This window comes from Drosophila guanche, unplaced genomic scaffold (assembly GCF_900245975.1).
Source record: "Drosophila guanche unplaced genomic scaffold, DGUA_6, whole genome shotgun sequence".
Lineage (NCBI taxonomy): Eukaryota > Metazoa > Arthropoda > Insecta > Diptera > Drosophilidae > Drosophila > Drosophila guanche.
The window spans coordinates 3410018-3425164 of record NW_022995750.1 but is presented as its reverse complement, the minus strand read 5'-3'; the positions used below and the strand labels follow the sequence as shown (position 1 = coordinate 3425164).

The 15147-nt window shown below is 43.4% G+C and overlaps 2 protein-coding genes across 3 annotated transcripts in view; one reads left to right on the top strand and one right to left on the bottom strand.

The window, feature by feature from the left end:
• The window catches only part of LOC117586107 (zinc finger protein rotund), a 33703-nt gene that overhangs the window by 2255 nt on the left and 16301 nt on the right, over nucleotides 1-15147 (bottom strand). Inside the window, exon 6 of one of the 2 annotated variants that reach the window (XM_034275968.1) lies at nucleotides 14784-15088. In XM_034275968.1, coding sequence (XP_034131859.1) covers nucleotides 14784-15088 — 305 coding nt within the window. Of the gene's footprint in view, nucleotides 1-59; nucleotides 878-14783; nucleotides 15089-15147 lie in introns of those variants that run through there. The other variant, XM_034275969.1, reaches the window with a different exon arrangement.
• Nucleotides 9426-10769, top strand: LOC117586111 (GTPase-activating protein RacGAP84C). The gene is made up of 3 exons (XM_034275972.1): nucleotides 9426-9779; nucleotides 9835-10636; nucleotides 10694-10769. Exons 1-3 carry the CDS (start codon nucleotides 9523-9525, stop codon nucleotides 10715-10717), a joined length of 1083 nt encoding a protein of 360 aa, XP_034131863.1. The 5' UTR covers nucleotides 9426-9522; the 3' UTR covers nucleotides 10718-10769.

Here is a 15147-nt window from a genome sequence, read left to right as displayed (position 1 = left end):
GAGTTTGAATTCTTAATACGAAAATCCCTATTTAAAATTGCGTTTTTCCCTCCCATCACCTTCGTATCCTTCACATCCATTTGCGTCATATGATGAGGCGAACTGGTGGAGGAGGAGATGCCGTTACCAGAAGCCGCAGCTGTGGGTACAACCCCTCCTCCGCTTATGACTGGTGCTCCAGGAACTCCTGCCACACCTGCCACTGGCACTCCTCCTGTGTTCTGACCATTCCTCTCATTGATGGTAGCATTCTGCATCCGTATGCCGCCATTGTCCACACTATTGCTGGTCACGATGATGTGTTGATTGGGATTGGGATAAATGCGTGACTTGCGACCACGTGTGGATCCCGTGGGAGCACTCCCAGTGGCCGTGGAGCTTCCGCCACCGCTGCTGCTGCTCACGACGGCATCGTTCACGTGCTTTTGGCTGTTGGAGCCCGTCACCGCGGAGGAGGGCACACCACTGCTCTCTAGAGTGGTTAAGCTCGGTTTTGGCTGCTGCACCAGTGGCTCCACTCCACCACCGCTCAGGTGGTATTGATGCTGTTGCTGCTGGTGTTGTTGCTGGTGCTGCTGCTGCTGCGGTGGAGGTTGATGGTGGGGCTGGTGTGGCTGTTGGCTATAGCTGAGAACGGAGCTCCTCAAGTCGGCCGTATTGGAGAAAACGCTAAGTGGCCCCAAGGCCACTCGCTCGTTCAAACTGTTTCGCAGATGATCAATGGATCTATGGACAGCATGAGAGTAGTCTCCGCCAGCGGGTGGTATCTCCCCAATTAGCGGAGAATTGTGATGGTAATCGAGGCCCCCTCCAATGGGACGATATTCTATTAGACGTCCTTCCATTTCACTTCTTATTTGATCACTTTTCTTTTGGTTTAAACGGATGTCCTTTTAATTAAATGTCTAATCACTTATGATAACTGCAAAAAGATTTCACTTTAAACAGTTGTAACACTTGGCGTATACATGATATCGAAGCATTTCCATAGTTGTTTGATTTACTGGAAAGCAAAAACACTAGACTCAATTTTAATTTGGGGCTACATTCAGCTTAAAATAAAAAAATATTTATAAAGAAATAAGATTGCAAAACAAAAAGTTTATGAACCTTTCCAGCAAATGCCTAAAAACTGTTTAATCCTGAAACATCAGGATCACTAATCCCTCACTTTGAAACGTCTTGATAGATCCATAAATATTCATGAAACTATTCTATCGTCCCTCTTTTTCGCCAGCATAATCTTCCCTAAAATTTAAAAATGTCAAAGTTAAAGTTTTTACAAGAAAGCGAAGCGTGAAAATGTTGAATATCTTTTAACTCTCTGTTGACATTTAGCCACAACTGCCAAAGCCAATATTAAATAAAGGGAGAATAGCAGAAAGGGGAAAAAATGAAGAAGAGAGCTGGGGAAAACCTGTGAGACGAGACCACAAAAACGCTTTGGTCTCGACTGGCTGCACCGCATAGCCGGAAAGGACTTTTTGTCTTTGCTTTTGTTTTCCTAAATCTAACGCTATTTTTTTTTCGAGTTCACTTTTTATTTCGCATTTTCAATTGCTCTGCCTGTTCACATTTTTTTTACCCACAACGCTTTTGGCGTGACGGAAGTATTTTTTCCATACGAATTTGACTTGTAGTTGACTTTTTAGCACGCGCTTTTCCGCTCTTTGCTTTTCTATTTTCTCTGCATTTTTTCATCTTTTTCTGCTGCCTTCGATTAGATTTTTTCTATATATTTGTATAAACGTTGGCGGAGCTCTCCCCGAGCACATTCAGACGCAGACATGCCGCAGACATCCTGTGGATTTTTTCCAGGTGAAAGTCGTCAATGGATGCGCTGTTTTTTGTTTTTCCATGTGCAATGCTCCAATTTGAGATTCTCTAGTTCTAAACGCGACAAATTATTCATTTATTTGGGGAGTATTTTATTTGTTTTTATTCCCATGTGTTCGTATTTTGTTCGTTTTTTATGTCGCGTTTAGATTGAAATTGTAGATGGAATTTTTTTGTGTCCATTCCCAACATTGACCTTGAACATGATTTTGTGGGCTAGATTTAGCATATTTCGAAAATTAATGAATACCAAAAACTAGATTAGTCAACAGTTTTGGCATTTGACATGCGGACTGGTGGGCGGACACATTTGCGCTTTGTTTTAATTATTACAAGTGTTAATGCATGATTAACAAATTATTTATGGAATTGAAATGCAGGAGTTGAGAGGTTCTCTGAGATTTAATTGACATGACAAAAAGTTGTGGAGGGAGGGAATCCGATTCCTGTGTGAAATATGTGAAATGTGAACAGAATTTTAATGAATATTCTTTTCGTTAAATTCCTCACATTAATTAATCTCTCTCTCTACATGCATTTATGTGAGTTACGGAGTTTTTTTAATAGATATATTTTTGCATTGCTTTCTAACGATATGATTCTTGTAACATGTCTCGATCGTAGCGGTTCGTAGCAGTGATCTACATATGCCTCTTAGGTAAGACATTTTTCATTAAATTTTAATCCCATAATCTATTTCCATACTTTATGTGGACTCTATCGCTGCACTGGTATGCGACTTTTTACCTCGTTTATTGGAAAGCTAAATATTGAATTTTTTTGGACACGATTTGATTTATACATGTTGCAGGCTGAGCAAACATTAAGTGTGTGGGAAGTATATAAGCGGATTTGCGTGTACATAATGTAACCCAGGCCTAAAACAAAAAAGACACTGCATAAATATCACAAAAATAAAAAAGGAAAAAATGCATAAAACTGGGGAAATTATGATGCTCCCTGTCTGTGTCTGTGTTTGCATTTTCATTGGGGTTTGGGCTTTGGGGTTTTGCTTCGGGTTTGAGTTCCTTTCGGGTTGAAGTTTGGGGTCTGTGGGGTCTTTTGGGGTCAGCAGGGTTGTGTTAATGCGTAGTTTGGGGCTTTTAACTAATTAACATTTAGCGGTTTGGCAATATTTTCACTGGGGTTCTTCGTCCCCATTCATATCGTCCCACACACACACTTTGCATGAGATGTTATTAATTGAAAAATGTGTAAAAAATTTGCGCGCTCTTTTATTATTCATAATTTTTTGTTGTTGTTTCTGGTTTTTGTTTAATTCTGATTAATGCATTTTTCACACTACTCTTTAGGTTTTTGTATTAAGTTGTGTCGACCAGCATCACTAGAAATATTTCCGTTTTTTTTTCCTTTTTTTTCACCTTTCCTGCCGTTTTTTTGTACACAGTTGATGAAAAATGCATTGGCTTGATGTTATGCGATATAGTTTTTTTATATATTTTGTTGTTGTTGGTTAGTGTCCTGTATCCTTTTTTACATCACTGGTTTCTTCAGCATTTTAATGATATTTAATTTCACATTCGCCATTGGAGTTTGTTTTGTCTGCCTGTTTGCACTAATCATTAATTAATTTCACATCACTTAAAATATGCAATTAATATTCCGCGTTGTCTCTTAATTAAAAATTATGTTTTGCAGCCTATTAGAAGCGTACGCCCGTGGCTCCTTCGTGGCTCCACTCTGCTCCGATTTCCGATGTTCCGATACCCGCGTAAACGATGTGCACGCCGCGCTAGTCTTTGATTAACTGATCGCTCCATCGAATCTCGAGCATCGAATTCAGAACGAAGGCAGAACAGGGAATAACGAACAGCTGGCCAAAAGGGTTTCACTAACTTTGAGCTTTTGGGAATTCTCTGGGCAGCCGTTTATGGCAATCACACAGCTCTGCTCTTGCGGTGGGCCTCAGAAAGATCTTCTCAGCATATCAAATTTCGCATCGAATGCCCGAAAATCAGGCTGGACCAGCTCCGGAATCAGGTGTTTGTGCTGCCCAATTAGCTTCAAGTTGATTGGATCTGCCATCAGAGCAGATAACTCGGGTCTCGAGTCAGTGAAGTCAACTAGAACAATATTTGGTCATCGAGCTTAGGGGATTATACCCACAAGAGTTTGGGTAAGAGACAAGCCAACGGGTTTGATGTTTGGCAAGAGTTTGAGTTGGGAAATGGTGAGTTATCGAGCTTTGGAGATCAAAAACGTATAGTGAATACTTCAATTAAGAAAGATACTTTCTAAATGTGAAGAAAACTCAAAAATGAGCGAAACAAAGAAGGAAATCAAGAAGCTGTGCAATGATAAGGAAAGGCTATCTAACTATTAGTCAGCAGCGTGCCTTTCATTAGTATGAACTCAAATAAAAATGCGCAACAAATAGTTAAATCAATTAATTCATTATTTTAGCTTTTTGAACTAATAATTCCCAAGGCTCACTGAAATCTGCGACATACAATTTTTAAATTTCATCACAAATTTGTATGTTTAAGAAATGGTTCTGCTGTTTCTACGCACAGGCGGCATTGGCTGCTGTGAGATTTATCCTGACCTTGATATTGAACACAAGAAACAGCTGATATGCTGTACAAACACAGACGCACAGACACACAGGGCACAGACGGGGAGACCGGCGAAGTACATTTATTATTTATATGAAAAGCCCGCCAGCTACCTCACACACACTCACAAGCATATAAACACACTCGCACACACATATAAACAGAGTGTGGAAAGCAAAACAAAGCCAGCTGCTGGCTGCTTGACTTTCTTCTTAGCTTCTGCACGTGACGACGACGACGATGCCAACGACCAAGACAAGGACGCATTGCGTTTGAAAAACTCGCGTATCCTTAAGATATACACACATACACATACAGAGATGCCAAGGAAAAATCCACACACACAAACCCCCCTAACGCGTTTGATATTTTTTCTTGGCCAAACAATAAATAAACACACACTGCAAAGAAATCGAATGGCAAGAGCGCGCTCAAGAGTGTGAGAGAGCAGAAGGCAGAAGCCGGAAAATGTCTAAAAGCGCGCACACGTTCCAACGGAAACGGAAACCGAAACCAAGCTAAGAAAAAAATCGTCTTTCTTTGCTGTTGTTGTTGTTGTGTTGCCTTCTTTCCTTGCGGCTTGCTGCCTCCACTTTTTCTTTTGCTGCTACTTTTTCTTAATGCTGCCGCGAGCAAGAGGTAAAGAAGTACGGGAAGGGGAACGGAGCCGGGGCGGGTGTGGGTCCAAAGACTTTAGCCGTGGAAAGCGTTTGTAGTGGTTACTGTTGTCATTGACGGTCTCGGTGTCGGTGTTGTCGGTGTCTCGGTCTCAAGGAACATGTTGCGCACACAGAAAAAACTAACAGCAGACTGAAAGAAATGTTGTTGGCGCGCCTTTGGACGGGTCTTTAGGACGAGCTTTAGCGAGCGGCCGAGCGGTTTTTGGAGCAGGCAGCGCGTGCCGGAGCCGAGAGCACGATCCGTCACCAATGTAAAAACTCAACTAAAGCGATGATGAAAAAATCTGAAACAATATATTTTTGGGGGGCGCCAGCACCAGAACACACACACACGTACACATAGAGAGATGCAAAGCGAGGCGGCAGAGAGCTGCTGGCCAAAGCATCGACAGGCCGCAGAAAGCAGAAGGCAGACAGACAAAACGCGCACTAACACCAATGCAGTATTTCAAAACGCAGCAGCAGAGTCTGTATGTGTCTGTGTGTGTGTGAGTGTGGGTGGGTGGGTGGCAAGGTGGGTGGTGTGGCGGCCTGGCTTACTAAAGGCCGCCGCCGGCCGACACAGACAACAACAAGAGCAGAGAGGCAGCAGCTTCAACAGAAGGGGCAGGCAGCATCATGGGGCGAAACCCCACTCACACAAACACAATCAAGCGGTAAAAAAAAAGCGGCGGCCGCAGCAGCAGCGGCAGCAACAACAACAACAAACTAAGCGAAAGGAAAAAAAACAAAAAAAAGTACGCCACACGCACACAGAGGCAAAAAAAAAGTTTTGGTTGCATAGGCGGAGGCAGGCGGCAGCGTCGAAGCCAGCGCCACTGCTGGCGCTATTCAAATGCTGCGAAGCCGGCAGCGCAGCCACCTGCCAAAGCAGCAGCAGCAGAGCGCCAACATTGACCCAAACCCAAAAAGGAGGAATGGGAGGTGGAGGGGGGCTCTAAAAAACGCGGAAAAAAATTGTGTAAAAAATAAAAAAAGGGGAATTTTTGCGCCGGCGACAAACCCACGCACACACACAGACACACAAAGAGAGAGAGAGAGAATGAGTGAGTGAGAGAGAGAAAGAGAGAGAGAGAGACACCGACATGCCAGTACACTCATACAAGTGCAGGGGGAGAATTTTTTCGCTGTTAGCCTTTGCCGCCCCAAATATCCTGTCTGCCCAGGCCCCCACTCCACCCATTCGTTTTTTGCATTTTGTTTTGTTCGACTTTGATGCGAGCGCTTGGGTATTTTTTTATTGAGAGAGAGAGAGAGGAGCGAACAGAGCAAGAAGGAGAGGGCGACACCGAGAGAGAGCGAACACTTTTTGACTTTGCAAATTGTGTTTTGGTTTTTGTTAATGCCATTTTTTTTTTGGTAATTTTTTTAAGCGCTGGTCAACAATTATACGACTTTTTTGAGGTGATCAATTTGAAACCATTTGGTGGCAAATTAATCAAAAACGTGCCCCTAGTAAGTAGGCAGAGCTGTCTGGCTGTGGATGAAACTGTGGATGCCTCATTTCTGTGGTTGCGCTTTCCAGCACTCAATCAGTCTGGGGAAAAAGGAATGCCCCAAAACAACTTGAGAGCAAATGCAAATGCAAAATAAAAGAGACCAAACAGAACAAAATGGAATGGAAAAGGAGGAAGCAGCCCTCGCACACACGAGCACACACCTCAGGCAGCCTCCGCCCTGACCTAAGCCACCGCGTTGGCTTAACTGCCAGCAGCAACCACCTCACATCGAGCATTCAGCCACCCACTCACCCATGCAACCCACTCTCCCAAACTCACACTGCCCCTTCTGCTGACGTCGACTCTGCGCTTGGGTCTGACGTAGTCGACGTTGCTGCTGATGCTGCTGCTGCTGCTATTTCTAAGTTATTTTTTTCGCATTGCAACCTTGCCTCAACTTCTTCTCAGCCTACAACCCCATACCACTCCACCTGCTCTCTTTCTCTCTCACTTTGCACATTTTTTCCAGAATTTTTTTACATTTCCATTCGCTGTGCATTTTTTCTCGCAGCCGCCCCCTTTAGTTTGTCCCTCTCTCTCTACCTGCTTCTTTCCCCTTTTTTTTTTCTTGCCACAGGAAATACATTTTTTCCTTTAGCTCATGCCATCCCGCTTGCACGCGTTGCAAGGATGCTTTGTGCATTTTGACCACCCCTCCCCACCCCATTCGCAAAACACAATCATTTTTTTCCACCGACTTTTCCCCAATCTCACGACCCCTTTGGAGGGATGAGTGGTGTTGGTGCTTTTGTTGCATTTGCTGTTGTGTTTTCGCTTTTAGATTTTTGTTTTTTAGTTCTCCTTTTTTTTACGTTTGCTCTTGCTGTTGCATGTGTCTCTCTTCTCGATGGGGCACGAGCATCTTGCAAAAAATTGCAGAGTTGCCATTGAAAAATATTATAATTTATTGTAAATTGTAAAATTGGGTTAAACAATGTGCCAATTGTGACAGAAGGTTGTAGAAAAGGCGTAATGAAATAAAAGGAGTACTTTATGCCGAAATAGGGTTTACAATAGTATGGTTTACAGGGGAGAGGATCATCTGTCTTCCACCTGCTTAACAAAGATTTTTAGTTTATTGCTTTACTTTTTTTTCAAGAAATTATTCAGCACTATTCTACCCGCAAATACGTACCACAACGTTGGCGAATCAAATACTTTTGTGGGAGCAGCTGTTCAAAAACAGTTTTGATCGCTCAAAAGTCAGCTCTGGCGTGTGTGAAAAATTAATTATCACCACGTGGCAACACTGTCAACGTGCTTTAATGCCATTTTTTAGCCATTCGTTTTTTACTCGGTTTGCTCCCTTTTTTTGCACATGTTTTGTTGCATGTCCAAACATTTTTTATTCTGTTTTGTTTTTTGAATAAGCAACGCATTGGACGGTCATACACACATACACACAAATGGATGGATGGTCATGGGTAGAAAAGTAAAAAAAAGTACATTTTGGTCAGAAGTTGGATTGAGGGGGGAATGAGGTGGGTTTTTGGCCTATACAAGGTGGCTAGGGCTGGCTGCATGGGCTTATTGCGATGCGTGACTGGCATTTGTGGACTTTGAATACAAACCAAACAGTCACTCGTACACATAGATAGTACATACACACACACAAGTGCAATTATGAATACCCCACACAAAGAGAGACAGAGAGATATCGTACATAGAGCAACACTCTCACTCACACTCACATGTGCATTTCAATACGCATTAATAACTACGAATTCAATGTGGCAACCACTCCTCATTCCTCCCACACACCCCCAGTCATCACTCTTGCACCACACACACACAACACACCCCCATGACGCAGTCACACCGACACGGAAGCGGCGTCTCTGCAGCAGCTGACGCCTAAAAAACGACTACAAAAAATATAAAAATCAAATTCCCCGCCCTGTTCCTTAATTTCATCAGGCAGTCGAAAAATCGAAAAACTGAACAATTATATTCCGTTTTGCTGGCACTCTCTCGACTCTCCACCAACGGATTTCCAGAGATTTAAATAGATGGGGAAAAGTATAGCCTTTATCTTAACATAAAGATCAGACTATCACATCTAGTCCCATTCCCATTGGCTGCCTCCAATTGAGTCATTGCGTTGTCTCCTGCCGTTTTTCTATTTCTAGTTTTGTTTTTGAGTTTCAGCATATTTGCTTCCTGATGGGCTATACGTATGCATCCATGTACGTATGTTCATGGTTTCCATGAACTTCCCTCCATTTTTTTTCGTACAACATTTTTCCTGGTTGTTTTCCCTGTCTGGTGGCCGCAAATCGTTTTTCCATGAATTTTTCATCCATTTATCGTTGCCATTGAGCCAATTTCAGGGCGCTTAGAATTCATTGATACTTTAGCAAAATTGTTTTTTTATTCAGGTGCGTTGCCGTTTTGTTTTGGTGATTTTGAAATTTGTAGCGTGACATTGAATCAGGAAAGAGGTGAAAGTTGGGTTTGTTTTTTATTGTAAAGTGTTTCAATGAACTACAAATGGGTTCTTCGAGTTACTCGAAACTACTCAGTCATCTGCCTTTTTGCAAATCCAAATCACTGTCAGTGGCATTTCTATATAACGTATAAAAGATATCAGTTTTAAAGCTGTAAGCAATACTAGAATTACTGATAAAACATTTCCAGCAAAGGCGCACTCAAATAACGATCAAACGCCGAACGATTATTTGTTTATACAAAATATATCTATTGCAGTGGCCCCTGGCTATGCCGTTCTGCCGTTCTGCCGTCTGGCAATGTATAAATAAACATTTCGGAGCGGCGCAAGAATTCTGCGAAGCAGAAAACGAAGCGAAGAAACTTTCCATCGCTGACTCAAGGTGGAGGGAAACTGCAACTGACCAACAAAAAACAGCTGGAATCAGAGTAAGTTTTGTGGGACTCTTTGTGCCATTTCATTTTTTTGTCGAACGTCAAGCCATGCAGAGCAGACTGGGACTGTTGAGGGAGTTTAGCTCGTACCATGATCTAAGCGATCATTTTCGCATGTACAGATCCCAATCGATTGATACCCTAGACAATGGAATTGACATGAACCCGCGTGCTGGGTCCAGAGAGGGCATCGATGATTGCTACACGACATGCTCCCATTCGCATTCCGGGTTGCTGCGGGAGCACAGCTTCAAAGTTAAGAGCACTTACTTCCACGTTGGAAACTGCGTGCATTGTGAGAAAAGGTGAGTCATATATTGCGTCCGTACAGGCATCCTCACCTATTTGTGCTCTCTGTAGGATTGGCTTTGGAACGGCCTGTCTGCATTGTCGTGCCTGTCCGCTGCGCTGCCACATCGGCTGCTCTCGCCAGTTGACGGTCAACTGTATTCCCCAGCCCCATATGAACAGTAAGCGTGGAAGCCTTAGTGACTATGCGCCCACGGTGGCGCCCATGGTGCCGGCTTTGATAGTCCACTGTGTGACGGAGATCGAGGAGCGTGGGCTGCAGCAGGAGGGACTCTATCGGCTATCCTCGACGAGGGAGAAGTGCAAGCAGTTGCGGCAGAAGCTGCTGCGTGGAAAGTGGACACCGCATCTGGGGAGCAAGGACACAAACACCCTGTGCTGCTGCATTAAGGAGTTCCTCCGCCGTCTGGTGCATCCCCTGATACCCATCTACCACAGGCGCGACTTCGAGAGAGCCACGATCCAGAGCAATCCTTCGGACGTGGAGGAGCAGGTTTATCAGGTAATGCAGATGCTGCAGCAGGCGCATCGTGACACGCTGGCGTACCTCATGCTGCACTGGAAGCGTGTGGCAGATAGTCCGAGTGCTAGAATGTCCATCAGCAATCTGGCCCTAATTTTGACTCCAACTTTGTTCGGGGATCTCGACTTGACGGTGGAAAATATAACCACCTGGACAAAGGTGCTTAAGGAGCTGCTGCTGCTGCCGCATGTTTTTTGGGTTCAGTTTCTGGAAGTGCATCCTGCCCCTCTGTCCAACGATTACCACGACGACGACCGGTACACACACAGGCAATGGGACCATCATCACCACAGGCGCTGGAGCTCTGTTAAAACCTACTTTAGATCTATGGTAAGACGATATTCTCTCCACTTTTGATGCATTTAATAATGTGGTTCTATATTTCAGGTGAATCTCTCCACAATCAGATGAGAGATGTTTTGTTTATGTTTTATTTGTTTATTTTAGATTTGTTTGCTTTGGGTCAAGTTCTTTCATTATTGCAAAATTAAAAGTTACTATTACAGTTAATTCCATCTGCTGAAAATCATCTTAAATTACGTTTTGAATGTACATTTAAAATTTAATTTGAATGTTTTTTGCTGATTTTGTTATGAAGTTTCCCAAATAAAATAAAAGCACATCTGGAAAACATTTTTACCAGATATAAATAATATAGCATGGCCCAAAGCTTGGCAATCTTTCGACAATATATTTGGAATATTGAAACATTTATTAAAATTTTAAATTGATTTTCCACTTTTTTAGCTGAATGTTGATTAATTCCCCAATCACTGGTGTGAGGGGGAGTGTGGGGGTGCGGTAAAAACCGTGAAGCGGAGTAAAAAATTAATAATTTCCATTTGGCCATACGAATATTTATGTTTATGTGAAGCGTAAACCAAAACACAAAGTAAAATATTATGCCACCGATGGGTGTATGGGCCGATGTCGTATAGAAAGAAGTGAAGGCGTTAAGAAAAAAGTTAGTTTGGCGTTTTAAAAACAATTTGCTGAGTGCTTGTAAAAAATGTGTGTGTGGCCATTAAATGCAAAAAACAAGCAAAGCAAAACAAAGCACTCGAATGCGCTGGAAGAGTGCATAAACAGACCCATACGCACACTCATACAAACTCACGCACACCACTATATAGGGGGTAAAAAATAATGTATAATAAAATCAAAAATAAACCTATAGCGAGACGGCGACAGAGTGCAATGCGATTCTGTTGCTAACCGCTAAAAACGGGCAGCAGTTGCTGTTGTTCTATCTGCCACGTTAACGTTAACCAAATGCTAATGCCACACACACACACGCACGCACACTCTGATGCCCAGTCAGGGGCAACTGCAACTGCAACGTGCACCAATACCGTGGCAGAAAAGTGCAGCGCAAAAATAACACACAAAAAATAAACAACAACAAAAGAAAAAAGCAGAAAAATAAATAAGTAAAACAAAAATAAAAATAGTTTACATAATTCATGTATTATATCGGATCAAATTTTAATGCCTGCCGTAGCCCGGCCCAGTCTATGTGTGCGAGTGTGTGTGTGTGCAGCTGCAGCAATAGCAACAGCAACAGAAGCGTTGCCTACTTTGGGGGAAATTGTTTAACAAATGGCACGATTGCAATATATGTATGCAAGTGTGTGCGTGTGCATGCATAATTTGCAGGCAGTTTTTACTTTATTTTTTAGACTTTTTTAGCCTATTTTTATTGTTAATTAAATGAGGGGAATAACAGACACAGACGTTGCAATTGTACGAGTATATGTATGTATCCATATAGACATGTATGTACAGGGATCGCATGTTTGTGTTTGTGCTGCTTCTGTCTATGCATGTGTGAGTGGAGGCTTTGGTATGCGCAACAAATTTTTCGCAATTTTTCTATTTTCTCAGCACTTTTTCCGCGCTGTGTGTGTTGGGTCGAGAGCATTTTACGCCCGTTGTTTCGCATGTAATTCACTAATTGATAGTGTGAGTCTTTGCCCGGTCCCCCCAACCCACACACCAGCCCCCTTGGCCAAAGGGGCAGCTGACCACTCGTGTAATTGTGTTAGTGACTGGACGCACACACACATATAAAATGTTAAAAGTGCAGCAAAGAAGAATGGTGGAAAAAAGTAAATGCAAATGTCAAATAAAACTAAAAAATGTACGTTAAAAATAATAAAAGCGTATTATGCGTGTGTGTGAGAGTGTGTGTGGAAAAGGGAGAGGAGAGTCTCTCTCTCTCACACATACTCACATGCATGCAGACACATGAGTGGCGTTGCGCTAATAATAACATGGTGCAAAAAGCGTTGCATACTTTTATGCTTATTTCAGTTAATTCCGCCGTCTTTTTTCTTTTTGCCTCCTTTGCTAGGCGTGTTCTATAATTTTATGTAAAACGTGTGGCGGTCGACCGAAACAAGTGGGCGCGGCATGTGGTTCATATAGAGCGCCCTTTTTTATTACGAAATAGCTATTTCTTTTTTTGTTCACAAGACAAATATTTTGTTACAAAAAAAACTTGTGGCAAGTACATGATTAATTTTAGTGCTAAAGGACTTAGGTTGAATGGCTAATGGAATTGAAAAATCAAAGGTATTGAGTGTGGAATTTACGTTAATGTTTAAGCATTTCAAAGTACTTTTTCTGAGTGAAATTCCCATCACTTTTAAACCCATTTAATCATGGGACTCTTGCTGCCTCTCTCTTTCTGATTATACATACATCAGGCATTTCTGAATTCAATCTTCTGATTCAATTTTTATCAAACAAATAATTTTAAAATAATATACATTCTTCATGTTTTCCGATTCCATGCAAAAAACATACAAAATGAAGACTCCACCTCCTGACATTCGCCCAAAAAATGGTGAGCATAATTTTTTGGCCAGCTCCAACAAAAAAGACGTCGAGGAGAATAGCAGTGCAAGGCTGCCTCCTGTCCAGCATTTCCATTCGACAGAGAAAAAAGATGCAAAGAAAGTGGCAGAGCAGAGCACACACTAACATGATAGGCTGGCTCTCACTCTCACATGAGCGTGGAGCAGGGTACATACGGAATATGTGGCCAGTGCCAGGGAAAAGCATAAAAAACGAAAAGCTGATGCTGTTGATGCTGGTTTTTGTTCGTCCAGCCCAATGTGCAGATGAGAGTGCCAAGTGTAGTAATTCCAATTGAGGCAGGGACTGGGTGCGGAACCGATGCCGAGGCCGAAGCCGAAGCCTGACTGCCAGAGTCCGGCTACTGGAGCAGCAACAGCGTCAGTGGCAGTGGCAGGATCGGAAAAAATGAAAGTGTGGGTAATTAAAAAAGTAGCAGCAGCCGCTTTTGAGCGTAGAAACGCACTAATTTTCTGTAGTGCAACACACACACACGCCGTAGCATGTGTGCCAAAAGGAAATACAAAATTGACACACTCATACCAGCACGCTATGACAGCTCACACACTCCCACAAACACATGAAGCAGGCAGCAGGCAGAAGAAAAAAAACTGAGAGTGTAGCATACTTTTAGGCATACTGCTATTTCACTTTGTCTCGTACAAATGAACACCTCACCACCCATGTTAGCCCCCTTATGTTTGTGTGTGTGTGTGTGTGTGTGTGTGTGTGTGTGCAACGCTCATCAGCGCTGCAAATTCTGTTAGCTTCGCACCGCAATTTGTGGGTATTGTGGGTGTGGCATATCTGGCCGGAAACATCATTCGTCCAAAAATTCGTACGCTGTCAATGCTGCTGTTGTGCTGCACAACAAAACTGTAACTATAATGCAGTTTTTTTTCCTGGCACAAAATAAGAGTTTTCCGCATTGCAGAATTGAACACAGAAAAGTACTCTGTAATTCTGTAAACTTAAACTACTCCAAAGATATTTGTGATCAGATCTTCAGCCCACCCAAGGCTGTGTCCCACGCATATCGCTGACTCTCCACCAGAGATTCTTTTCAGCTGCAGCAACACCACAGGCTCACCTGCGACAGCTGGCACCTGCCCTGTTCTGCCACAAATAACCGTTAAAAAACAATAAGCTCAATTAGCAGCAATCAACACATGGAAAGAGCCGATGCATAATTGACATTTTACGAGGCAACTGCAGCTGCTCTGCGGCTCTCCGGCCTGGCTCTGGCCCTGGCTTGAGTGTCATGCCACAGAGTGCGTGGGTCATGTGAGCCGTGAATGAATGTGAGAAAAATTGGAATTCGATACGAGAGAAGGGCTATGTATTGCTATCCATCCCAACCATTGTAACTCGAAACTTTTCCCAGAAGTAATCAACTGGAAAATTGTAAACAAAAGCTGGTGTCTCGTCCGGGTCCTCTGAGGCCACGAATCCGACGCCGTCGGTTAACTGTGCCAGGATTCATGCAACAAACGGTTGCCATCGGCAACCATCAGCATAATTCAACTGTTGCAGCCACTACCCTTAAGATACAAACAGCAACAACGTGGAGGGGGGGATTGGCGAAAATTGGAATCGGGATAATCGTTTATGGACTCACCTGCGGGCACATTTTGCACTGATACTTGCGTCCACTGCCACCGCCTGGAGCATGTCCACCAGTCCCTGCACCGACCGCGCCCTGGCCGCCGCCCATTTTGCTGGCATTGATGGGCTGGGGCACGACGAGAAGAGAGGCCGCCGCCGAGGCAGCTGCCACCGCAGAGTTGTGATGATGGGCAGCAGCAGCGGCTGCGGCGCTCACATGATTCCCATGATGTGATGGGACGCCCAGGCTGGAGTTGCCACCGCCAGAGGCTCCACCACCCGCACCGCCATTGGCGGCACTTCCCAGGCCCAGGCCACCTGCAACAAGAGAGCAGAAAGGAGATGTTCCAAGTGAAATGTGATCCAGAGCTTGTACA